Source organism: Hetaerina americana, unplaced genomic scaffold (genome assembly GCF_022747635.1).
Source record: "Hetaerina americana unplaced genomic scaffold, ioHetAmer1.1.p SCAF_52, whole genome shotgun sequence".
NCBI classification, from domain to species: domain Eukaryota; kingdom Metazoa; phylum Arthropoda; class Insecta; order Odonata; family Calopterygidae; genus Hetaerina; species Hetaerina americana.
In genome coordinates, this window is record NW_027287117.1 from 437,513 (window position 1) to 465,436 (window position 27,924).

The 27,924-nt window shown below is 44.5% G+C and overlaps 1 protein-coding gene across 1 annotated transcript in view; it reads left to right on the plus strand.

Moving 5' to 3' along the window:
* dsf (nuclear receptor dissatisfaction) overlaps positions 1 to 27,924 on the plus strand; it is a 70,924-nt gene that overhangs the window by 36,759 nt on the left and 6,241 nt on the right. The window contains exons 3-4 of the mRNA XM_071593160.1: positions 18,845 to 19,509; positions 20,833 to 21,051. Of these exons, the coding sequence (XP_071449261.1) occupies positions 18,845 to 19,509; positions 20,833 to 21,051 (884 nt within the window). The remainder of the gene's footprint in view (positions 1 to 18,844; positions 19,510 to 20,832; positions 21,052 to 27,924) is intronic.

Below are 27,924 nucleotides of genomic sequence, written 5' to 3' on the forward strand. Positions count from 1 at the left end.
GGGCGATGGGCGCGGAAGTTCAATTCGTCAACGGGAGGAGGGAGAGCGACCGGGGGGGGGGGCTGCAGAAGACTGCCGTTCTCGTAGGTTGCAGGGGGGGGACACGTGAGGCAGGATAGCTTGAGCTACGGGTTGATTACTGGGTGACAAAATAGGTGGATATGTACAGTATGTATGTGTATATTATTTGTTCATAAATGTGCACAGAAACCTACATATACACGTGTATATATATAGAGAGAAGGGGGGTTTGGTTATACCGTTTGATATATGGGGCATTTAATTCGATGTTGATGGCAGCGGGGCCCGACGATAATGGAGTGGGTAAGACTAAGAAAGAAAGGGGGTGGATTGGGGGTATAATAAAAATGGCGAAGTAACATTCGTCTAATTTCGATGTCATTGCACATCGTAGTGAAAATTGATGTAGTTCATTTGTGTCAACCATTTGAACTCTTCGTTACATCTTTCCTCTTCAGTGGTCATCTCGGCCTATCACTCCATATTTCTTTTCGCAGCAGCTTTCCAGACAATCCTGTTCCCAGCCAATCTCTTCATTCCCTCAGAGCTCCACGCATCGATATTTTCCCGTCACGGTATATTCCCGTCGTTCAACCTAAGCCTCCCCATGGAATCCTTATCCCTCCGTGCTTTCTTTATGGTCTCCCATATTCCACCTTTTGTCAGGAGGCAACTAATCAGTTCCCTTCTTCTTGTAAGTGATCCCTTATGTGACTTCTGTCATCGCTCTCCTTGAAGTATTTCCTCGTTTATTACTCCATCACTCTTCATTTTTTCATCATACTTGAGTATCGTTACAATTTTACCGTCACCACTCTTTTCTGTTCTTTTCCAATTGTTCACATTCCACATCCTTAGAGAGGTTCACTCTATATATAAGTTTAAATGAATTAACTCCGCGCTGACAATATCGCGCGATGGTTTTAGGTGTTTCGTTCACTAAGATTCTGCTCTAACTTGGTCCATTTTACACCGCAACCGATACTTCACAAAATCTAACAGAACATGACAATCATATCCGGGTAGGCATAGGTAGCTGAGCTCGTTCCCCACCGAGGTGACCGAGTCGACGTCGTAAGTATTTGACCAGCACGGATGGAAACATCCGTGGGGACGTAATTTAATGGATCCAATGCCTTGGTCCACTATTTCGATTATTTATTTCAGACGCTCTTATCCGAGAAACACGTTAGCATGCCATCGCTGTCACGGCGACGTAGGGACGGGTGATGCGGTGGCATTCAGGGCATTTTGCGTCGTGACCTCTCCTTTTGTCTTCCGTCACGGCCCCCGGTGCAGTGAACATTATCATCTGATGTTGGGGGCCAGTAAAATCTCAAGCATGATGTTCCTGTTGGGCTCCGTTAACGGAAAAGTGCTCAGTTCCCTTGAAACATTCGACCATCGATTCGCGCTCTCCGGATCCACGTCTTTTCAAATGAGCTCACAATTCCCTGCCGGCTCCTAAATTGTGGTAGGCGCGCGTAGTCTTCTCATCTATTGACAACAGGGGTCGCGTTGGGTTCCAGGAAGTTCATTCAATGAAAATTATTCGTACCTTACCTGTTCGACTGATGCTTATTTAATATCAATTAATTGGCCATTTACTGAATCCAAAATTTAAAAAGAATCGAAAAATATCTTAAAAACTGCTTTGGAAGCATGCCTTACTGTGGTAGTGGTTTTGACTACTACTGAAATCAACTGTGAGGCTAATTAATTTCTAGCACCTCAGTATTAACCAACATAAAACTGAAAATAATCAAGAAAATTTTCCTTAATTTTCATATTTTCATGAATAAAGAAGTGTGTATATCTTAATGAAAAAATTCATAGCATGGCAGCCTGTTAAGCAGTGTTGGGTTCTTGGCTGTTTTCCGGGTTTGGACAGCTTGAGGTTATAAATTGGCATGAATAGAGCACTTCTATCGGGCACTTGGGCAGTATTTCCGAGCGAAATTGGCATGATGAAAGTCCTAATGGAATTCCAATTTTCCTGGTTAAAAAGGTTTTACACAAGGGAGTATATGCCAGGGATATTTATCATTAAAAAAAAGATTAGTAAACATTTTCATATAAATTGTCGCAATTTATGGAAGAGAATTTTGATGTTCGAGGAAAATAAATTACATTGAATGGCTTTAATATATCAGTATAAAAAACTTAAAAATTAATCCAAAGGTAAAGATAAGTTATTGATGGATTTAGGGACTAAGTACTGCCTAGCAAGACTAAATTACGCGACGCTTTACATCACAATAAAACTTTTCTTAGCCCTCCCTTTATTCCGCCCAGTTCCCTTATTCCTCTATCACGCTTACCCAACATTCGCCCCCTATCGACCACCCCTCATCGATCCCTTTTGCATTAATTTCTTCCAAAATTCCTTGTCTCATTGCTTTCCGTCGAAGAAAACAGCAGCGGAAATAGGCCACGGATAACGAATTATTCTCCCGGACTCGCACTTCCCGGTCGTGTAGGGATCGCTCGTCGGCTTCGGCGACTTAGCGCGGGGCCTATTTAGGGGGAAGGGTGGAGGGATCGGAGACGACTTGCTCGGGGAAGTAGTGGGAGGGCCATGCGGGAAAGCCCCCTAACCCTTAAACCAAGCACCCCACCACCAAAGCGCCCCCGAGCCGCGATCCCCGAAACCCTCCCGAATACTCCCGCCATCGTCCCCGGGGAAGTTTGTTAAGGAGTCGACGGTTCGATATTTTATTCCTTCCTCCCGCCTCACATTTTTCCTCGCTCACTTTTTCCGGGTCGAGAGGGGGAGGGGGCGGGGTTCGGAGGTTGGGGGTGTGGGGTCGGGAGGGTGTGGGGGAGGAGGGGGGGTGCAGAGAGGAGGGTGAGAGTTCCTTCGGAGCGGCTTATGAAGGGTGGTTTGGGTGGTGAGGGGGGGAGATGATAGGCTTAGTGGAGGGAAGGGATGGTATCGGTCGGTGCTGCTTCTTCCCTTCCCCTCCCCCCCAGGGAGGGTGGAGGGAGGAGGAAAGTGGGGGGGGGGGCGAAGCGGAGAAGAAAGAGGGTTACCGGATTTGCGGGAGGCTTCCGTTCTTTTTTTTCGTTCGTTTAATTCTCCGGGTCTTTCCACTCTTCTTTTATACACGTGAAAAAAGGGATGCCGAAAATGCAGGGATGTGGAGAAGAGGAACGAGGGGTGTGGGGAGGGTGGGGGGAGGATGGCCAGGGGAGGGAGGATAGGGGTTCGTTTTCTGAGCGTGGTAAGGTATTTAAATGGTGTGTGCAAAGCAGGATGCGAGATTTTGGTTTAAGAGGTGTTTCCGTCTCTCTCTCCCCCTCTCTCTCTCTGGCGCAGAAGGAACGATATTTTTTCTCTCTAAGCGGGTTAAAGTGCCCGGCCATCCAAAGCCACGGCCGCCGCCTCGGGAGTGCTGACCGAGCTGGAGAGCGTCCAGTGCCCTGGATTCGGAAACTGGGCAGGTCAGCCGTTCTTTCTTGACCGCGTTATTCTTTCATATTAATTTTTTTAGGCGAACCTTGAGAAAGAGACAGGGTAGGAAATGTCTCCATATTTACGTCAGCTGTAGCGTTTTGGCTCAAATAAATCACTCACGGGACTTTATTTCGGTCGAAAACCGTAGATGAAGGGAGGTGCCCTTTTGAAAGCTGTTCTTTCATTTTTGATCCGGTAGCAACACTCAGGTGAACGCTAATAGATAGTAGCATGTTGCCTACCAGGGTAACGAACCGCTCGACGTAAAAAATGAGGCCGGAATCTTGTGAATTCCGAGCTTTGAATCCTCCGAAGTGAATCCGGTTGCAAATTTTGTCAGACAAGGTAATCAATTCGCTTTCCTTTTAATGCTCTCTGATAGTAAAAATAAATCAATTATTTTCTTCGCGGATAGGAGGTGAGAATAGTTCATACGACGGTCATGGTGGTAGTAAAAACATCCACTTCGATTTTATACGACATTTGATTGGTACGTGTATCACCTGGGCCGAAGATTGGCAATCATTTGTGGGTGTTTCGTAGTGGGTCAATAAACGCCCTGAAAACAACGCTGATGCCAACAGAATTCGCACTAAGGGTGAATGTTCAACGTGAACACTAGAGAGCTTTCTCATCTTCTTGAGAGAACACTCGTTTCCATTTTTCACCGAGACCATTTTCCACTCCCTACTAGTTTTTCTCTTACTTGTTGACGGCGTTCTGTTATTTTATTTTTCATACTATGTGAAATAATGGATATGTATGAAATATTTGAAATACTCTCGCATACACAAATAACACAATTCAGTGAAGTAATTTACGAAAGGGGTTTTAAAAAAATCAAGTTGATCTGATTACTCCGTACAGAGGAGTGGTTTTCAATGTTCTAGATTACTGTACGTATGTATGATAAGTAGGTTGGCCTTATTTGTATATTATAGCTTTGAGTTGTTGGAAATTAAACATTAACAAAATAATCCAACTAATCTTAAATTAAATTTGGAATAGCTGGGTGTTAGTCGATGCAAGCACACAACTCCGACACAGCAAATGTTCGTCGACGAAAGACGTTATCAGAACGATCGCCTTGGTCGCCTCATGAAGGATCGTTAGTTCGTCTGGTTTTGGGCCGCTACCGGCCTTCCCCTCGGCCGTTCACTCGAGCAAGGGGGTCTTCACTCCGGCGTCAGCTGGTGCGAGCGGAAATCCTACCGACCTTTTCTCACCACAGAATAGAATGAGCATCTCCTTCTTGGTCGCTGATGGACTCGTTTGAAAGGGAGGAGGGGTGTTTGTGGTAAATGGTTGAAAAGAGATCATCACTTACGCATTTCTCGTCTATTAGTGCCGCTGAGAAACAGTCACATGTAATTAAGGCGTGGACAATACTATCCGCAAGGGTGCTTCTATATAATTGAAGGAATAAAAAAGCTCGATTGGTCCATTTCAAATGAAATAAGGAAATAAATTAGAAAAAAAGTGCTACAAATTTTCGCTTCGCCAAATAATTTTGCTGAACGAAAATTTGTTATGATAAAATAAATGTTTTTTTAAGCTTTTTAGCTTTTACAGTGGAATTCCACAAAGTTTCGGTCTCAGCCATCTCTCAGATTAAGGTAAATAAGGTTATCGTAAATCAAATGTAATGTAAATTATTCATTAATATGATTATGTTAACAAAGAATGATAAATGCGACAGGTTAAGAGTTACCTTCTGTTTGCACTTATTATATAGGACTGTAAACCTAATGAAGTCAAATCCCAAGTTCGCGATCTAAAAGATATGAAGGTATTCTGCTCACAGTGTTTCGTTTATCGGAAAGATATGGAGGTTATACGCTGTAACATTGTCCATCGGCTATAGCATTTTGGTGGCAATTAACATGGTTAATATCACTGAATTCTGACGACGTAGAAAAAATATATAATGCTGCTCACTTGTCATCAGTATGGCAAGTGTATTTGTGTGTATTTTTTTAACTGAACGCGGGAGAGTAGTATCATTCATTGGTGAGGCTGAAGACACGTATTTCGTGAGATTAAGTGACTTATTTCAGATGGATTTCAGGGTTTTCTTGCAGTTACCCAGACCAGTGTTCAAATAGTAAATTAAGCGACGTCACAAGGTGAAAGCCTTGACGAGTTAGAAATTATTATTTTTCCTGAGAAGAAATGACCCGGAAGACACTACTGGAGATAGCTCCATGCCACGCTTCTCAGATCGCTCATTGCTCCGTGGCATTTAATGATCATGATAAAACACTTGGACCTCTCTGGTTGCAACATCTCAACGCAAACAGCCATCCTGGCCGTAGGACTCGCAGCAAGGCGGATGGATCCCCGAGGGGCGCAGGGGGAGGGAGTCACGGTTACCCCCCAACCCCCAATCACCCACCCCACCCCCCGCACCCACACTCCTGCCCCGCCGGCCAATCCCCAGGCGCCTGCATAACACCCTCACCCAGGATTCATTCCCTCCCTGCACCCCCTCCTCCTCCCGGCTCGGATGAGACCCTTGACGCCCCCGCTCTCCATCCAACCTGGAAACTCCTTACCCTTTTTATCCCGACACCATTTTTTTCCCTCATTCCCACCCCTGCCGCCACTCTTCGGAATCGCTGCCAAATGGAGTGGAATCAGAGCATTTTGCGGGAGCGGGGGAGAGGGGTGGTGGCATTTTTTTCCTTCGCGAGGGGATCGGGGGGGAGTACGTGAAAAGGGCCGCGGGGGTGGGGGAGGGGAGGAGGAGGGGCCCGTGTTTTTCTCTCCACCCGAGGGGGCGTGGCGGGGGTTGGGGGGGAGCGAGAGCGGGGGTGGGGGAGGGTCGAAGGCCTTTAAGCCTCGCGGAAGAGGGAGGGAGGATGGGCCTTAGGGAGTTGGATGAGCATGAACGGATTGGATGATGGGGGATGAAAAGGCCGGTGAGAGGGAGGGAGTGAGTGAATGAGAGGGGTTGAGTCGGCGGGGATTTCGAGAGGGGGGTGATACGGGGGTTGTAGTCCTCGGTGGGAGGGGGAAAGAGGGTTGCGAGAGATGCTGTGGTGGTAGGGAGGGGGTGGGGAAGGAGTTGAGTTTTTATTCCGATGGCGGATAATCGGAGACGGGGATGGGGTATATGGCTAGGACCTACGTGACCCGTATGTAAACCTAATCACCCCAACTCTCCTTTGTCATCCAGACCCATCAGGGAATGCGAACCCTTGCGCCTCTCGCCGCGGTGACTACGCACGCACGTGGAAGTGCCTGGTTCAGGAGGGAGGGACTCCTTCTGAAAACCCACATAACTTCGCGCTTCACGTCATCCCAGCCAGTTCTCTCCTTAATTACGTTCAAATGTTGACTGTGGTCTCCCAGTGTCTACTTCCTCGGCGTGATCAGTCGATAATAATCCAGGCACCATATAGAATTAGTTTTTCATTGCTTCATTGGAAACATATTTTTAAAATGTCAACGCCGAAGATTTCATTAGGAGGAAGAGTTGATGACCGCAAAATTGGGTAAGGATGTTAAGAAAATACTCTTTAAAACCTTGACATGGAGCGTGAATTTGTAAGGCGAGGAAACATGGTCATTAAAGCAGGATTATAGGCGTAGATTGGAGGCTTTTAAAACGTGGGTGTTGAGAAGGATGGGAAAGGTGAAATTGACCGAAAGGAACACAAATGAGGAAGTACTTGATATGGTGAGCGAAGAGAGGGGTTTGTTGAGATAAATCAAAAAGAGGTGGGAAAAATGGATTCAGAGCGTTTTAATTGCAACTGGGACGTTGAAGACTGTGATAGAGGGGAGAATGTTGGGCAAGTTAGGAAGGGGCAGGAGGAGGAAAGGGATGATGGACGGAGTTAAAGGAGGCAGGAAGTATGCAGGATACAAGATGGGAATATTGTAATGCAAGGTTGGATGTCGGATTTTGTTAAAAGAGACATGGGAACTGTTGTCGCTGTTCTGGTTGGTAGCCTTTGCCTGTCAAAAACCTACCTTAACCGGTAGATCACCGATAATAATATAAAACTTTTTTCCTCATATTTCCTTTCACTGTTTAGTTATTTAGTTTTCTACGCTATCTTTTCTAAGGTTCCCTATAATATTCACCCTGGCCTATCATTCCCTGCCACACGCCTCCGTGGTGGCCTGCAGGTTAGGACAAAAGATGTAGTCTTTCCACCAATCGCACGCGGCTTGGATATCCGAGTGAGAAGGGTAGAGTGGCGAGGGGGCGGTGCCATCATCTAGAATGCTTGCTTCATCCTTCCGCCTCATTTCCGTGTTCCCGCCTCTCTCCCTCCCTCAGTGTGAGTGCGTGCGTGCGTGTTTGAGGGGGGAGGGAGAAGGGGTTTGAGGGGGTGGGTGGGGGGGAGGCTAGGGAAAGGAGCATTCTCATTCCCACACTTATCGCTCCTTATTTGAGTGGAGCCATCTTCATCCTCCTCCATCAGCCACCGCCGCCATTTCACCCACACCCCCGGCCGTCCCCGCCCTCACACACAGACCGTCCTCCCCACAATCCCCCCCTGGCCGGCCGCCATTCCAGCGCAGGGGCGAAAACACTCCATCACCTTCACTTCCCGCCTCTTATTCCTTTCTCCCCCCCAGTCCCCTCCGACCACTCGTCGTCCCCTCCCTCGACAACCTCCCTCCCCCCCGCAGGACGACCCCTCCCGGTCCATCCTCACCCTATCTCCTTCTCCTAAGGTCCCTCTCGGCCAATCAATAACGGCGGTGGTTCGGCGTTAACTTTAACCTCGTGTTCTATTTATATGTGCCCATATATATATATATATATATATATATACTATATATATATATATACGATATATACATACATATGTGCGCGGCATTGTGTGGGAGGTTCGCCGCCGCGCATACGGTTGGTTCTAGAACGGTGGTTGATGAGTTGCCTGCCGCTTTCGAGGGAGGAGCTGCAAACGGGGGAGGGGGAGGAGAGGGTGCTGCTTTTTCCTTTTATCGGAGTCAGCATGTGTAACAATTGAGTCAAGGCGTCGGAAGGATTTAGCGACGAAGATTGATTTTTCATTGCAGGCTCCGGCATGGTGAGATAATGAATGCTTCGAGATAAACAGATACCTATCTACTATATGCAATGTCCACAGATAGGTGAGTAGTAGATACGGCGAAACTGAGAGATATGACAACAGATTAGAATTGTGAGGATTCTTCTATCGCCTTAGAAGACGGCTTAGATATGCACTCTTCTATAGAGTTTTTTAAGGGAGACCATAGGTTTGTCAGCTGAAGCTATTTAGAAATGCACGGTCGAAAGTTATGCGTGCCAAATATTACCATCAACTCTCTTTTGCTAGATTCAATCATTTGTATAAGCAAATGCAGAGGGCTTCTGTCACATACTGGGGAATGTCGGACTGTAACTATGAAATAAAACAAGTAAAACTTATGTTTATACGTACCTAAGAGGGGAATTCCAAATTTTCATTTTCTCCTTATTTAATTTATTGGTTATTCATGAGTGCAAGGAAAAGCACGGGGAGGAATTTCTTTGGAGAAATACAAAGGAGGCAGGGGATATGGACACAAAGCATATTTTGCATTGGCTGTGGGATATTGAAGAATATGGGGAGAAACGTAGACAAACAGGGAAGGGTAGGAATACGTTTACTCGTAATAGGGATGTTGGATGGAATGCAGGGAGGAAGTATGTGGAATTGAAGAGCGGTTTAATTTAGTGTCGGATGCCAGGTCGTATTTTGTTCGCAATTGCAGAGAAATTTATCATTTTTTAAGTCAATGTTCATCCAAAAACTATCTTAAACGGTAGGAAACCAATAATAATAGCCCATGAACCTTGAGCTAAATTTCTTAACTTTTTCCAAAAGCCGAACTCAACTACATATATTTCTAGAATTTAGTACAGAGTTTTCAATTCTTTATGCTGAGGTTTACAAACTTAATCTGGTCTATTTTATATTTTAAACGTCGATTGTTTGATTTTCAATTTATTCTTGCAAGGTAACCGACTGTAGTAGATAGCAGAAGATACAATCTTGAGTTATCTGAAATTCGTCAGATATGCCGTTATTTGAAGGCATTGGTTGTGACTCTTGTGATGGTTTCTAATATTGATAGTTCCATTACTTTAGACCACATGTGATATTGTGATCCTTAATTATGCTTCTAACCCTACAATTCTTCCTTCTGATTAAATATTATTTTGTATTCCTAACTTCAGGGGTCATGTTAATAACGTGGAGTTAATGGATTGTAGTTGAATACATTCGTTGAATCAATTTGGCATAATTCAATGCAAATCACTACAATTTACATCTGTCCTTATATAATACTCTGGCTTCCTGTTCTAAGGCCGAATAGATATCAGTCCGTCTCTCTCCCAACAACCAGTTCCAGTGCGTCGATTGATAACTAAAATTATTGACTGAGTGCTTAACGGAAGCTTTAGGATTTGCCCTTGTGTAGGTACATCAGGATTTCGATCACTACTGAAGTATTATAATTAGTATTTCGCTGTGTGCCACCTTTTATAGTGCCATTGTATTTTTAATCCTATTCACGCCTATCCGAGAGACAATTTTACTATTTGACATTCTTTCTTCAATAAATTAGATACTTAATATTCCATATACGAATGCCTTATTTCTCGATATCTCTTCACTCTAGCTTTCCTATGTTTTAATTAATTTCCTATTCCCCTCAATTTCTCTATTCTCCTCTTCCCAGCGTTTTACAATTTTACTCCACATCTTTACTTCTACGTTCCGTTTATTTCATTTATTCCTGATTCCTCTTTACTAGGCTAATAAAATACTTTCGCGCATCCGTACAATTTGGAGTTTAGGTTCAAAAATGACATAGCACATGAAATCATAATTATACTCAGAACTGCAGCGTACCAAAGCCAAAACATCCGTTTTCAAACATCCTAAATTACAAGGATTCTGCATTATCTGGTGTCACCGCGTCGTTGTTTGATGCTGACAACAGTTTCGCCGAAGTTGCATTCGGCGTCTTCAGGTCGAAGATGAGGGACTCGGATTTTTGCCACCCTTATATAGATGATCCCGTCTAGTGGCTGCTCGCTGATTGGTCCGCGAAAACCTACGCAGCCATATTCTAAATTACAATAGAGATAATTTTACCACGATTATCTTTGGGGAAGCATCTCTCACGAGAGCAGACGAGCGAACAAGCAGGGGGAATCATGAATTTAAGATTAGAAAAGAATAATTGCTTATGAGAACCTAGTCTTCCAGAACTCTGATCCATTGAAAAAACAAATGTATTACAGTTTATCAGTATAGGAATGAAATGATCAATTAGGTATTGAAGAGCACTACTACTAGCGGTAAGAACTAAATTCTTTTTTTTTTACCCCAATTAATTGAGATCTCTCCCCGGGAGCCTGAATATTGCAAACCCCTCCTCAAAAAAGAAGGAGCCGCTACACTCATCCCCTCCCGACTACACGTCAGATTTCCTTCTCGGAGCTCCCGCCCGCCCCCTCCTCTCGTCAACCCCACCCCTCCTTCTCTCCCCCACCCCTGCCAACCCCCCTCCCACTCCTCCGCCTCTCCCGACTCCACATACCACCTCAGCCAAATCAATACTCAACTCTTCAGAAAGCCTGAGCTTTTCTGTTAGCTGAAGGCAAATGGGGGGAGGGGCGGGAGGAAGGTGGCCTAGGTTGGGTGGGAGGGGAGGGGAGGAAAGGGGGAAGGGGGAGGAGGATTTCCTCCTTCCCCACCACGCCCCCGAACCCCTTCCCTTTTCGGCACTAAAAAGTATTCCAGAATCGCCTCAGGGGAAGCTTATCTTTCCCATTGGCCTCTCGTTTTCGACTCTCCCCTTCCTCCTCCTCCCTCCCCCTCCCCCCTCTTCCCAGCCTTCTCTCGGGGGCTAATGCATGCGAGTGGTAGGCGTGGGGGAGGCGGGAGGGGGCAGCGGGGTGAGGGAGTGAACGGAAAGGTCACAGGGATGCGGAGGGACACACTTGGGGTGATAGAGAAGAATCTCGAAGGAGAGCGGCTGACATAAGACCGGGGGCGCGAAGGGCATCTCCGCTGCCCGCGTTGGTCGTCCACCACCACCTGATGTCTTAATTCAGTACAGCGGTGATTCCTTGGGTTTTCCATTTGCACGCGTCTCTCAGTCGGCGACGTTTACGCTATTGGTGCGCCATTCTCGAAAGTCAGGCATTCATTCAAATTGTTTTAATGATTTAAACAAGCAAGATTCCTCCGCCTTCCCTTACTTAATTCTTCACCCGAATATTAATATAAATAAAGCATTATGAATCATGCTTATTTTAATGCTTTTTTTCTATCACCAACGTTCTATCCTTTTACAATCCTTTTAGCCAGTTAGCAATATGAGCATTCCAATATGGCATATTATTAATTTTCCCATATGTATCGACATTGGGTTTTTTGGTTAACTTTAGAATAAATTCAGGATATAGCTAAAAGGGGAAATCACAAATGCTCCAACACTGACATCAACCAAAGTCGTTCACTTGATTTTAGATTTGCTCTTGATTAAGTGCTCTCAATTATCATTGTGAGAGGTTTCACAGGAAATTATACTCTGACCAAGGAGCTGATCCTCAGAGAACCTGAAGACAGAAGGGTAATTACGAAACAAAAGTCTCCTTCCTGATCGCTTTCATCTCTCCGCCGTACGGCTGTGATTCCAATCGCGACCCATTTGCAAGGCGAGGCTTTGTCTTTGAAGGAGAAGAGAGGGAGGCTTTCTCTTTATATTTCATACTGTTGACGGTACGTAGAGGTCCGCTTTTGTCGAAAGGAGTGAGGTGGGGGAAGAGAGACCCCTTTCCAAAATTACTAAGACTTCCATCGACGATGAGCCATTCGTTGGCCATTTCATGACGATTCGATTTAACTCCGTCGCTTGAAAGCTTTCCACGTAGGTGCGCCGCACGCAAACCCTCAATAAGAGCCGCTTCCCAACATTCTCGATGCGTCGGCATGTTTATGCTAGTTAACCATTGCTTTCCTTTTTCCCCTCGGCAATAAAAATCTACCTCCGTCGCGCATTCGCTGTCCCTCGCCTCTCGGGCAGATACGAACGCCCTGATGCATCTGGGGCGGTGCCTGTCTCCTACGTACGTACTTCGCGAGGGAACAACTGCATGAAAAGCTTTTAAGTGGCACGCCCCCCCCCTTCTCTCCCCCATTGCCTTGTTCAACCCTCCCCCCCTCTCTCTCTCTCTCTTTCCGTTTGATTATATGATTCCCAAGCTCCTATATCCATCGGACTGCAGCCTATCCCCTGCGACTGTCTCGTTTGAGCCAAGTGAACACGGAACCAAGTTCCCTTTTTTTTTATTGTCGTGAAAGCTACGTAGAGTAAGCGTAGCATTTATTTGTGATATTTACATTTGTCTAAGGAAAATTATGGCTGAAAGGTATTTTCAAACTTGAATATTTTAAAATTTAAAATTTTTTTTTTTTTAATTTTAAATTATTTTAAATTTTAAAATTTTAAAACCTGATGATGACGTTCAACGTCGAAACCTGGGTCGTGTTTTTAAATAAAGTGTTTGGAATTACAAAGTCAATTATTTCATTACATTTCAATATGGAATATTTTAAGTAAATTAGAGCACTTGGCACCGAATGTATGTAAGAGCAGTCATTAGAGATGACGACCGATAGCCGAGTTCATTTTCGCCATTACGGAAATATGAGTGTTTTGGAAGATAGGACGGGTATTGAGGATCAGCGTGCTGCTGATACGCGCTGGAGATTTAAGAGAAAAGTGCGTAAGTGACCCTTCCATTCATTATACAATCTGAAGCAGATCGTGGTCATTGCGGGGTGCTTTTCAACAACAGTACCGAAATGCAAACTCATGTGCAAAAATCTGTTCGGAGAGCTGCGAAATGTACTCAAATCACCCCCATTTCATGAAATCTCGGGAACTTAAGGATTATCATTCCCCGCCCTCTCCAAATACACAATCTTTGAGGATACCTAAACGTCATATACTTCTTCCTAGATAGTCCAATTTTTTCACAAACAGTCAACATGGTTAGGGAAAAAAGGATCATGTACATCATTAACGCTAGGCTTATTAATTTAATACATTCTACAAAATATTAAATTAAAAGGACAAGCAGGACATGGTATTAGAGATTTAAAAAAGTCTCTCATCATGGAGCACACAATACGCTATTGTGCAAACTTTAATCATCACCTCCATCCTCATGGAGACCCGGTCTGGCATTCGTCTGCAATAGGAGCAGGAGATCCTACCGTCCGAAAGAACGGCCGCCAACACGGTGCTCGTGCTGCGAAACTTTAAACGGTCGTCTCCTCAATTTAGATGCATAAGGTGTGTCAGTAATCAATTTATCGCCCGCGATAGAATGCTGATCGTAGGGCATTGAAATTAAGGCCTACAAAGAAATTCTTATCGTTGCTTATCTAACGAACATTGCTTTTTACTTCGCATTTCCACCACAAAGCACCACTTGCACAGTATCCAGTGGTAGCGAAATTCAAATAGGTGTACATATTCGCGAGGAACATGCATTTTGATGAAACTGTTATCAGCTTCTATCATGTTGTTTTGATATCGGTTCAGTTCAAAGGTAATATTCCTGTTAAACGTACGTTATGGTCGATCCCTGAAGACTATTATTCACTACTTGTATTGATTTTTTTTATTTTCTCTTCATTTTTTCATTCTCCAAAATTTGTACCTCTGTCTGAGTTCATCATCATAATCTTCTAAAGGCGCAGCCCTGTCGTTGCAGCCATTGCTCTCTCTCTCCATTGCCGTTTTTTTCAGTCCACTGTGTGTTGTCCCTCCCATAGTAGATTTTATGTCATCTATAAATTTCTTCCTTTGCCTTCCTCTTCCTTTTTCCTATTAGTTCTCCAACCATTATAATGTCCAGGAAGTTGTTATGTCTCAGAGTATGTCGAAAAAAAATGTATTTTCCTTTTCTCCATCTCTTTTATTGAATTTCATTCCTCTTTAATTTCTTTCAATATTTCTATGTTGCTTTTCTTGTTCGTCCATCTTGTTCTTGTTATTCTTCTCCAAATTAACTTTGCCATTGCTTCCAACTGAGCCTTTTCCCTGTTTCCCAATGTCTATGCTTTGCATACAAATAAGAATTCACTCCAAATTTACGTTTTTGCAAAGGATTTTCCACGTCCGTGCCATTTTTGCGTCCATGTTGTCCGAAAATTATATTTTCTTCATTCCTTTATCCCACCCATATAAGAATTTCCACTCCGTCACGGCTTTTAACAGCCCACTACCTCCCAATATATCTTCCACCCACTTGTTCTGCCTTCTTCAGATAACACGTAGCAGCTTGCTGTCTTTTCCGAACGTATTTAAAACGTTGTCGTAATTTTATATCGTCCCTTACTTCCTCTACGTACCCAAAATCTTATAAGCATCACTACGATCTGTATTGAAGTTTAACTTAACTTTTATTAACCACCTTATTTACCGTAGATCTCATAAATTCCCATCTTGCAAATGCCTCTTCCTTTATGAAATGGATGTGATGATTCGAGAAAGTAGCAGTGGATGTAATGGCAAACTATGGTGGAGGCCGACTGATGCATTAAATATTTATATATTTATATATAATATATATATATGTAGAGGAAAAATAAGTCCAAAAATATTAAATGCATTAGGATACGTATTGGATAAGTATTTTGAAGATAGGGAAACCTTCCAGGATATAGAAGATAATAGGTGAAGAAGTCAGATTGTTTTAAAAGTCGACATAAGATTTCATAAATGGTATTTTAAACTTATCACTGCTATGGCCTATCTGTAACTCTTGAAATTCTTAATCATTTTTGCCATTCTACGATAGAGTTAGAAATACGCTTTCAACATCAGCACGAGAAAGAATAAATCATTATAATATTAGCAATAGATTTAATTAATGATGGTTTGGTGTTTATGAATCGCCGCGTACTTAACACAATATTGGAGTGACCGTTGGTAACTGGCTCAACCTTATGGAGCGTCATGACGAAGAAAGAAAACAAACAAAAATCGTGATGAGCTCCATATTTTTTAATTTAAACTATCGCATCTCTAAAAAAAAAATACCCAGGTTCCAGTAAAAATTGCAGAACATAACACATTATTTTTGTCTCTCTTAAAAATTGGAGAATTAAATACCAGAAATTATTATACCCTAAAACAAAGCAGTGAGAATACGCAAGTATTACTTAATCGTAGAATTGCATCCTGGCGTCGATATAAATGGCGTTGCTATATTTCTTCAATTTTTAAAAGGGAACGGGTGCATTTATGAATGCCCTTCTCCCATTGGGTGTGCGCAACGAATACCGTGACTTCATCTCAAAATGGAAACTACGCACAATTTCGTCAATCAGCCTCTCACCAGTGATGCGATCAAACTCCCACGAATGCATCAATTCTCGCATATTTCCTTTCGCATTCATTTGTGCGCGCTTGTTGATCCGTCCGTTGACGGCGCCACCCGGCTGGTACGAAGCGCAGTCCCTTCGCTCGTCGGAGTGGTGCGAAAGGGTTGGAGGTGTGCCCTGCTCCTGGAGGTGAGGGTGGGAAGGGTGCGGGAGGGGGGGGGCGAAGAGAAGGACGCTAGGGTTTGAGGTCGGCAAGGGTGTTTGTGGGGAGAAATGGGGCGAGTGGGGGTGAAGGACGAGACGGACCCCCTTAAGAAGTGGGCCGGTTGGCGGAGGGTGGAAGGGGTTTCTGCATAGGTCCTCCTCCCCCCCTGCAAGAGTGGTCTTTCTCTCCATTCTTTCTTCTTTTTACCCCGGGACACTATTCCTCCCCTCCCCCCTTCCCTCCCTCCCCCCTGTGCCGAGTGGCGGCGGCGGTGGTCGTGGAAAAGGTGAGACCAGGGGAGTGAGTGCACCTGCGCCTTTCTCACGCGAATTCCAACTTTAGGCCCACTCCGGCGAGGGCAGGGGTCGGGGGCAGTGGTGCGGGGGATGGAGGGAGCCTGACGGAGGGCAGTCCCTCTCCGGCCCCAAAACCCCAATCCCATTCCCATTCTCCCCAAAGACGTCCCAAATGCGAGATAAGAGGTCAAATTTCCGTGATTCCTCCTCTTTTCCCCGACCTCCCACCCCTTCCCCTCCCCCGGCACTCCGTAGTTTGTTTCCCCGGCGACGGGGAACGTATTTGCTTTGTCTCCCCCCCACTCCACCCAACACCACTCCCTTTATTTGATTGCTTCCTTCTTTTCCTCTCCCATTCTCGCCTCGGCGCAGTCCACGTGATGAAAAAATCGCCGTATTCGTACTTGGGAGGTGAGCAGGAACGAATCTTCTCTCCCCCTACCCACCCCACCTCATCCCCGACTGCGTTGGGGCGAAAGAATCTCGGTTCCCCTTCGGATTAACCGTACGAGTCCCGCGAACGTTATATCCCCTTCTAAAGGCGGAGAGGGCAGGCAGGGTGGGAGGGAGACCCGGGTGTTGTGAATCGTGTCCGGTTTAACTTGGTGAAACTGCTACGTGATGAAATAACAACAGCCTTTTGGTGTTTGCACATTATTTAAATGCAAATAAGCGACGAGACAAGTTTTGATAGCGCAAAAGGTGAGGTAACGGTACGATGAAATCAGATGTTTTTAAGTAACGTAGCACTAAAAAGTTAAAAAAAAGAACGCATGACAGAATATAAATTACTTCTTTGTAATGAGAGCAACTTGATTAACCTCTCGTTAGCCAAAAAGACAAAAGTAAAGCAATGGATGAAAATGGAGTTAACCAATATAACAATGACTCAGCGACCTCCTCTCGCGGAAATATATTGGATGTAAGGCAACTAAAAAACCGTAGGTAGACAGCTCTAAGTTTCTAGAAGAAATGAGCTCCTTTCTGTTATTAATTTCCCTCGCATATATTCCGCGAAATACTCATTTCAAATCAAAAAACTAGAACGATTTCCACTGAGATGTTCTCCGAGATGAAGATACGGCATTCCATCTCGACAGTTTGGAGATTTTAGAGAATGCCTAGTGTAAAAGGACGATAATACAAGTATGTATTCACGTTCGGCTCCTTCTTTCCCAAAGATCACCAAATAGACAGGCGGACGTAAAATTATGCCCTCTCCTCCTGTCGCGGGCACCTCTTCAACTTCAAAGCATTTTAATTTTGCTTCGTATTACCTCCAAGCCCTACCATAACTCCCCACCCGCCACATCCAATTTCTTCTCGTGGTTTCATCCACACTACTAAACCAAAACCACATCACGCTTGGCTTCAGGAGCACTGCAAAATTCCTATTAGTATTTTATCGTAAATATAGCAGTATTAAAGTATTAAAACTATTGGTAAAATTTTTTCCATACCATACTTTATATTATATCTCCGTTCTATCCTAAAATTTATGTGAGTTTGATTTGTTTATGGTGCATAAACGTGTATATGAAAGGATTCTCTTGATGTTACACATCAGCGGATCACTAGTCCGTGTATGATGGAACGTATATGAAGAACTCAAGTGATAACATCCAATTTTCATTTGATACGCACTCACGTTCATACATAAGTACCTCTCACCTCTAAGTACCTCTTCCCTTTCGGATTTGGCCAGAATACACAAAACAGCTCCATTTTTAATTTATGAGTAGAAACATACATTCATTAAATAATCAATACACTATTCTCTAATACTGCTTCCATGTCATCCGCATAGATAATCATACTGTTTTTGCACGTGCCCTTCTGTTCCTTCAGATTTCTTTCATCTCTTTGGCTCTTTGATCACGTTCAACAATTGCTTTCTCCAAAGCAACGAAAGGAAAACAAACGCGTAGTACAAATAAAAAAGAAGAATTGAGGTGAATTTGATGTGTTTTCATACTAATATTAGATTGAAGTCATGTTCTTCGACCACTGTAGTAGGGATGCGCGGTCTAAATTTGTTTGTGATCGCAATCATTTGAGGAACATAGAGTATATCAATTTGCCGAGATAACTTTGTTGTCTTCGTTCCGATCTATGTTTCTCTAATTATTAATCAAGGTACTCTGGCCTAATGATGATGTGGAGCCCCAATAATGTCCCCTTTGGTGTCACCAATTAATTGACCTTACTCCTATCTCACCCTAATCCTCCCACCCTTATTTCTTTTAGAGTAGATATTCAGATATTTACTCTGTTGCCTCATTGTAGCTTTCAGGATTCCCCGTAAATAAGGCGGGGTTATTTCACGGCTGAAATTACTCCATCGTAGCTATTAGTGAGATTTACGTATTTATTTTGAATGTTTGTATTATGTGCGGGATTATTACAATCCGGCAGATGCATTGAGGTCACCTCGGGCGCTGACCGCCCTTGGCTAACCCCTTTCCCTCTCTCCCCTGTGCAGCAGTGCAGCATGAGCGGGGTCCGCGCAAGCCGAAGCCCAAAGACGGGACCCACGGGGGCGGCGGGGCTTCGGGCGGGGGCGGTGCGGCTCCGCCCGGGGCCGCTGGCGCCCCCGACCACCAGACCATGCTGGGAGGAGCGGGTGGAGGCGGAGCGGGTGGCGGGAAGCTGATGCCCCCGCTGCTGTTCCCGGGGCCCCCACACGCCCTCAGCCTCGCCACGCACCACCATCACCATCACCACGCCCCGCACCACCACCACGCCCCGCATCACCACCACGCCCCGCGCCCCCACCACGCCCACCATCCCCACCACCCGCCAATGCCCCTTGCCCCCATGCCCCTCCCGCCCCCGCACGCCCACCCCGCGCCCCCGCAGCTCCTCGCGGCGGCCGGTGGCGGAAGCCCGGGTCTCGCCGCCGCCTCCTCCGGGGGCAGGCAGCAAGGGCAGCCTCCCCCGGGAGAGATGCCCCCGCCTCCGCCGCCGGGGGAGGAGGCCGAGGCCGGTACGGCGGGAGGCGTCTTCGGGGGAGTGGCTGTGGCGGCGGCGGCTGCCGCGGCGGCGGCGGCTGCGGCCGGTTCCGCGGGGGGAATGGGGCCGCTATTCGTGGGCCAGCACCCGCACCCGGAGCTGCTGCAGATTCTCATGTCCGCGGAGAAGTGCCATGTAAGTGAACCATCCTCCTGGGACCTCTCTGCCTCAATCACCCTATTCAAATGGTTTTATCATTTATTCATTTCAATTCATTGCCAGCCATTTACGTAGATTTTTCATTTCCAACATGAATCGATTACATAAAGTTACGCCGGAAACCATCATTTAGATGTTGCTTAATACGAAGGAACATCTACTCTTCAAGTTATAGTGCTAACGGTTAAACCTGCCAAGACTGAAATTGTAGTATACGGAAACCTTTCGGAAATATAGGAATCGTAATATTAATGAGCATTCAAATCAATTTAAAATATAAGGATCTCGTTAAATGCGTACGAAAATAATTCAGGGAAGCTTTTATTTTATTGCTAAAGAGGTCATTTGCATTAGAATCCATTTAATGCGGGTCTGTTAATTTATTCATTATTCTGTTTTTTCATTTCAATCCCCTAAGACTCTGCTTTTTGATTTTTACTGTGTTTACATTTCCATAAATTGAAGTATGGTCAAAACTGATGGCTGACACTCACTCGAGGAATAATTATACACTTTTTTCAACCATCCGCCCGTATTTTGATTTACGAAAGAAGAACTCTGTTTTGTTCCTCTTGGTTCTTGTGCTGCGTCCAAAAGCGATTGGTATTCGTGTCTAAAATGGTGAATTTCTTATCCTTCTGAGGGACATAATAATGCTTTTGTTTGTATTTATAGCGACTGGATTCTATTTTATTGGAGAATATAAAATACTGACTAGCTGCGACAACGCTTAGGATGAAATTGCCGATGATTATAAATTTGCGACTCTTCCCATCAGCGGTGGAGAGGCTGACAAAATTTGCTATTTCAGAATAACGTGACATGTAGAGACGGTCAAGGCTGTGTTATGGCTTTGCTTAAACTGCAGGTGACCTGCATAAATCTTTAGGTCATAAAGTTTTAGTTTATAATTTGTCGTGAATATGAAACATCGGGAACTATCTCGGTCGTGACCTTGGCGCCTTTCATTTCTTTTAAAATTATCCATTGGTGGCGCTGCCAAAAGTTTAAAGTTTATGGATGTTGAAACCAATTTTACTTGAATATCCATTTCCGTGATTCCGTTAAATCGGAGATTCTCAACTTTCCAATTCGTAGTCATACAGACATCCCAAGTGATAGTACAACATTCACGTGGCATCCGGCAATACGTAAGAATTTTTAATAACTTGACGAGTCCGAGGTGTGCCACCTTCGGGCCATTCAAACATTACCATGTCCACGAGCAGCAAGCGCCCACGCTTGCCCCCATATGGCATTCCATCTTGGAGTGCAGGGTGCCCCTCTCTCGCACTCCAGGGTCACTGGAGAATGATACTGAGCAACCGTCCTCTCCAGGATTACGCCTGGAACTGCAAGGCGGGCGGCGACTCGTCGGAGAGGCTCCTCCCTTCCGCTGCCGCTGGACCCCACGTGCCGCCACACCATCGCCAGGAGATGTCTCCGCCGATGCCGGCCCCCGCCGCTCTTCCCACTCCCCTCCACCTCGCCCTCTCGCCCACATGGGAGATCCTCCAGGTGAGCACTGCCATTGCGGACTCCGTTTCACTCTTACCGATTGGCGAAACCAAAAAAACCCTGGTTTCCCTTGCATTTTAAAAAATTGTCTATTTTCTCCGATTGGTGAATATTTCCCAGCCGGAAGCACACCGGTCGTGACGTCTATTGCTTATAATTTATTATTTGCTTAATTTCCTGTTACTACCATGTAGTGAATTATGCAAGCCGTTCAATGTATGAATCGTATCGACCCTTTTCCATTTATTTCCAAATGTGTCATAAGTAAATTTTAAAACGTTTTGCCAAAATAAATTTTGAATGAATCCTTTGAAAATTTCATTTTAGTTGCCATTATTTCAACTGGATTTCAAAATAACATGAAGAAAAATTCAAAATGATAATTGTAAAATTAATCTTTGCAACAGTTGTATTTCCAAAAGGACGTTTGAAAGGAGCAACTTTGCTTTTGCTTCAACGCGTTTTCTTTTGCTATAATAATGTTATTCTCTCTGGGACACTTGTTTTGCCTCCGTCTCCTACAGCCCATCAGTAAGTTATTCATGTAAATTGTCAGTATTGTTGATTCGCATCCTGCAATACGCCAATTCAAAATCTGATTGCATTTTTATTCTTAAAACCTTAAACGTGGGCGTACTCGCGGATAAAGTTTCTCGTTTAGAGGCCGGCAAATGCTGAATCCTGCATTCATAATGAGCTTTCATAAGTATTCCCCAAGTTCAGGATGTATTTCAGGATTAGAATTATTTCTCAAGTTCATGAAAATAACCCCATTAATCTGAGTACTGAGAACCTGTGACCATTTGTGTAACCCAATGTATTCCGATCATTTAATCCCTCAAACGAGCAATTATTGCCCTGTCCGCCGTCGCACAACTAACTTCCAGCTCCACCACTCTTCCGGAGTGGGGAGTAGTTTTTAGGGGAGGCGACCGACAGCTAAGGTCATTTGCGCCATAGGGGATGGATAGGAAAGGATGAAGGGTGGAGATAAACCCGGCGTCGGCATTAGCCTACTCTTTACGAAAGGCGCCAAGGGGTCCGCAGCTTAACGTCCCATCCGACGGACGCCGTACTCACTCAAAGTGCCCTCCACAAAGCACCTCAAGTAGGGATCGAGATACGTCAGTTTACGTATCTCGGTAGTGTCTTGGACCAACACGGTCAAAGTAGTAAGGACGTAAGGAGAAGAATTGCGCTAGGCAAAGAGGCTTTCACAAGGAGGAGGGAGTTAATGACGGGGACGTTGAGTAAGGATATTAAGAAAAGACTCGTAAAAACTTTGATATGGAGCGTAGCTATGTACGGTGCGGAAACGTGGTCATTGAAGCAGGAGGATAGACGTAGACTGGAGGCTTTTGAAATGTGGGTGCGGAGAAGAATGGAGAAGGTGAAATGGACCGAGAAGAAAACAAACGAGGAAGTACTTGGTATGGTGGGCGAAGAGAGGGGTTTGTTGGGAGCAATCCTATGGAGGCAGGAGAAGTGGCTGAAGGGGGTACTGACCGGCAGCGGGATGTTGAAGACTGTAATAGAGGGGAGAATGTTAGGCAAACGAGGAAAGGGAAGGAACAGGATAGGGATGTTGGACGGGATGAAGGGAGGAAGAAAGTACTCAGAGCTGAAGAGGGACCTGATGTAAAGTAGGATGTTGTGTTTTGCTAGGGGCCACAAATTATTTAATTAGTAATTACGTCCATCCAAAAACCTACCTTAACCGGTAGATTACCTAATAATAATATCTGGCTGTCGTTACCATATACACGCTAAAGCCAGTTGCACCACGTGAAAAAATGTATGCCCAGAATTTCAGAAACTGAGACATTTTCTATTTTTTAGTGGAGTCACAGAAAATAATAAACTATGCTCTCCAAACATCGCGCCCCCTTGAGCCTTCAAAGAAAGAGGTAGGGCTCAACTTAGATGCAAAGCAGACGAAAACGCATACCTATGTCATTTGATAATTGCAAATAAACTTAGCCATCAACGACTTCCAATATTGTAAAATAAATCTTGGTGGATGGTGTTGATGTCTCCATGCGTCAGGTTGGACTGCAAGGATAGACGTATGAAACGAAAAACGATAATTTAGTTTATTTAGTACCATTCGAGCCACCACTTTGACATACACCAGACAACCCTTTACCTCTCCTTCCTAGAGCTATCGGATAAACGTAAGTTTATTCTGATCCCTCATCATTTGTGGGAAAAATGACATCTATCTGTTCTACTCATAATCTCTCAAATTTAATTTACCTGATCTGTTCTACCGTAGTATTAGTAATGAGGCTAATAACACATTTTCAACATCATTGCTAAAGAGACATCTTTCCGAATTATGCAAAAGGTTTAATAGGTAATTTAGCCTCCACTTCGTGAGTGACTCCCAACCAGTATATGAAAATCCATGCCACTTATTTCAACTATATTGGAAATAAGTTATCGTGTTTAATCTAGTATCGTTCTTGTGGAAGTGTTCAATCTGAAATAGGACGGATGAGCCTGATATTCAATAGGTTTGAGATCAATATTTCCTCTGGGATTGGGGGAATAGCACCCTTAGACACTCTCCCCCTCCCTCCCCAATGGATGTGCCCGTAGTGAGCTCCCCTCGTACTAAGCACTGAATACGAAAATTTGCGAAGCACACAGCCTCCTTTCACCGCCTGCGGCTGCCCACGGAGTTCTGTTTTCCTGAAAATGGCGACACGCTTGGATTTTTCGCTGGCGGATGTCCAAGGGCATCACCCGAATCTGAAACTGTAGCCATCTTATCGGTAGCAGACGCCCTCTTCCTTCCTTCGCTATCTCGCCCCCTCTAATGTCCAGTTGCTTCGAAAGTTGTATTTGCTCCGGAGGAGGTCGTAAAGCTGGGCCAATGGGAGCGCCCGCTCTCGAGTGCGGCGGGAGCTGACTTCTTGGGTGCGCGTGGTGCCTTAATGAGGGTGTGGGAGGGGAATGAAGAGGGGGGGGTGGGCGCGGCTGGTTGGCGCTCCGAAGGAAGGAGCCCCCTCGACGCCCCCCGAGTGGCCGGCGTCGCCTAGCGAATTGACTTCCCCACGTCGAATAAAAGGGGGAGACCACGCCCCATGCGCTGGCTTCGGGGGCGGCCTCCCATTGGCTCCCGGCGTGGAACGTCGATGGTTTTTCCACCCTCCTCATCCCCTCCCAAACGGCACCCGCTACCCCTAAAAGTGTCCCTTGGGTTCCAGCTCCCCACCCTCCCCACTTCCTCTTCTCCTCTCCCCTCTCACAACCCCCCCCCGCCACCCTCCCAAACCCGCCAGCCAGCTGCACGGGAGCGAGAAAGTCAACTTCCGCGCCGGTATGGGGAGTGTTCCCCCCCCTCCCTCGACGCCGGCCCTTACGCCGCCGCGTCTCCACAGGCCGTCCGTCCTCCAGGCGACGACCAATCTCTATCCGCCGCCGAATTCCTCCCCGCACCCCCCACCGTACCTCCAGAACCTCCAGTAAGAGGAAATACCCGATAGAGGCTATACATAGGGGTAGTGAGTAAATAGCGCCCCGGTCGCAGCTTCCACTCTCGGAGGGAGGAAGAGAAAGGAATCTCTTCAGGAGAGTCCTTCCGAACGTAGAGTAGTGAATAGAAGCACTTGAACTTCGGGTCTTCCACAGATAGCATCTTCTGAGGTGATGGCATTGAGTGTCTTCTAAATTTTCGCGAGTATGCCGGATGGACGGAGAGCAAATAAAGTACTGGGCATGGTAGGTACAAAGAAGCGAGAAATTCAAATCAGTTGGGAAAAGCGGATACACAGAATATTAAATGGAAAGGGATTGCTCAAGACAACTAATTTATCCAACGTACAACGGTAGGCAAGATCATGTCAATCATATTAGAGAGGTTAAGTGTAGAACAGATTTAAGATGTCATTTTTTTCCACGAAAGATAAGGGATCATAATAACATTAGCCAACCACGGCAGGGGTAAAAATATTGTGGTGAAAATTAGTCTGGTGTGTATTCACCCCCTGCCACACAACAAAGTGGGCTCTTAGTACCCTGGATTGCAGGGTACTAAAAAATACAAAAATATTATTTAGGAGAGAATGTTATTAAATGAAAGGAGGAAATTAATCTGCACTACACATCATTTCTCTAAATTTATTGACATGATCCCTGCCTACCGTAGTACAATTAATAATGCATTAATATAATAATGGGGGTTAATAATGCATTTTTAGTGCCCTGCAAGCCACCGCTAGAGTGCGTGGCAGGGGGTGAATAAATACCAGACTAATTTGGATCCAAATATGGCCCTAGCCAATGTAGTTAACGTTAAGTAGGAGTAAAAGCGGTCCCATAACACTTCCCAGGGGAACACCTGGAGTAACTTCTACTGCTGATGAACTACCCCCGGCAATGACGTACCCGACCATTAAAAAATCCTTCAATTCAACCCATGGATATTTTTATATATTCCATATTCTCCTACCTTAACTTTATGAGTACTTCTTTACAAGGTACTCGACGAATGTTTTCTTAAAATCTAGCAAAACTGCGCCCACTAGAACATTGCTCTTCCCCGAAATAAGAATATCATGAACAAAAAGCGCAAGTGGTGTCTCACCGATTTTTCATTAATAGCTCCTGACTATCTAGGCGTCTCAAGATCGAACTAGCGAACTATATGTTGCACGAAATGGATGTGAGGGAAATAGGTATGTAATTACTAGGTTCCTCCTTGTTTCCATTTTTAAAATTGGTGTTAAGTTAGCCATTTTCCAATACCTGCAAACCTTGTGATCTACCAGCGACTTCTTAAACATTATTTCTAGATACGGCGCAATTTTCGAAGCTAGCTCCTTTAATATACGAGCGGTTATTTGATCGGGTCCGGAGGATTTATTAGGCATAATATTTTTCAGCAAACGTTCGATTCTATTATATGATATTTCAATTTTGGGGATCGTTTGGCCAGCATGATTTGATAAGCTATCGGAAACATTTGGTAAGACATCGTTGAAGACGCTTTGAAAGAAGGAGTTTATTAAGTTAAACTTTTCTAGAGTTTTTTTATGTCATCTTCATCGTTTTTGAGTTTATTATATGTTGACTAATTTCCATGAACCTCTCAGACGTACGGCCAAAATGAATGCGTTCCTTTTTCAAAATGCCCGTTAGTCCTTTCCTTCTGAATTCTCTAAACGCTTATGTTATTGTTGCACATTACACTGCAAGCCGTCACCAGGGTGTGTGGCATGGGACGTGGGGGTCAGGGGCAGGGGTGTGTGGCAGGGGACGACCACAGGCCAGGTCATTTTTGACACAAAAAATTTGAATTTATTGCAAAAAATGAAAATACATAATGCAAAAAGGCTTTCCGAAATGTCTTCTTGGTATTCGCCCCAGATATCTTGTAATCACTAAGGATCTCATTCCTTTAGTGGCTAGAGATATCATATCTAATATTTTTCATCTTGGCATAACATGACCTTTGATCTCGCAATACTTTTCTGGCATCCGAGGTAAACCATCAAGGTTCCGTGTCATCTTTTATAAATTTACTGGGAATGAACTTGTTAATTGCTGAGCGCGTGATCTCTATTAAGTGATTCCACGATCCTTAGCTTTTCGGTGATTTCTATTTTTCTTAAAATTTGAAAATTGACTTTATAGCACGCATTAGGTCATTATATTCGCCTTCTTTACGTAAGTGAATTTTCCTTTTAGGCTTCTTATTTCGGACCCCATATAGCGGAAACTTAGTATTTACTGTGGTCCAACATTCCTTTTATAGTTTCTAAACTCAAGACTTTTTCGGGTATGTTCGTCGTTGACAAATCAAGAATATTATCGCCCCTAGTTGGAGAAATGACAAGTTGATGCAAGGAGTTCTACGTAAAAGAATTCAGCAGCGACTCGCAGTTATCTTTGTCTTTACCCCTCGTTTTAAAACTATATTATGTGCTCCAACCAATATATGGAAAATTGTAATCTCCATCGATTATAACGTCGTAATCATTGTATTGGGATGAGAAACCTTTGATTTGCTGATCTAATCATAGTCGTCCGGCGGTCTATGAAACTTGCATACATAAATTCCTTTGGATTGAGGACTTTGAATTGAACACCAAACGCTTTCCCAACCATTACCTGGAGTTACTTCCGCCCTGCTGACGCAAGAATGTTTAACCGCAATAAAGACACCGCCCCCGATTCTATTTGTTCTGCAATTTCTGTAAATGGAAATGGATTTTGGAGAATTTCACCGTCGGAAATATCACTTGATAACCAGCTTTCGATTCCAATAATCAAATCTACGCATTTCCTTTAAATAAGGTGATGATATTCTGCGACTTTGTTTTTTTTAACTTTGCCAATTAACTGCCAATACAGATAATATTTCCTTGATATTACGGTGTTGTTGAATTTTTGGCGAGGATCGTTTTCTTATATTGAATTCCTTGTAAAATGTTGCCTCCGGTGCTGTCCAAGTCGTGTTAAACACTACTGTGTGTATTTCTAGCACTGGCACTCACTTCATTTACAACTAAATATTTTGGCAAAGAAGACTTTAGAGACCCACTATTTGACCTACAGGTTGGAAGAGTGTGATAATGAGGACGTTAGGAGAAGCGAGGAAGGGGGAGGAAAGGGCAAAGGCATGTTGGATGGAATGAGGGGAGGGAGGAAGGATGAGAAATCGGAGATTGTATAGTTTGGCTAAGCATGAAAGTGTAATGGTATCCTGCCTGGGTCCATTCAAAATCTTTTTAATCATAGATTACCAAAACAATAACTTGTATGTAGAATCATCAAAACTCCGAAATGGAAACAACTTTTGAACCCATGAATTAATTGATTGCCGTTAACACAAATTATTTCGCCAAGAGAATCTAAAAACATTAA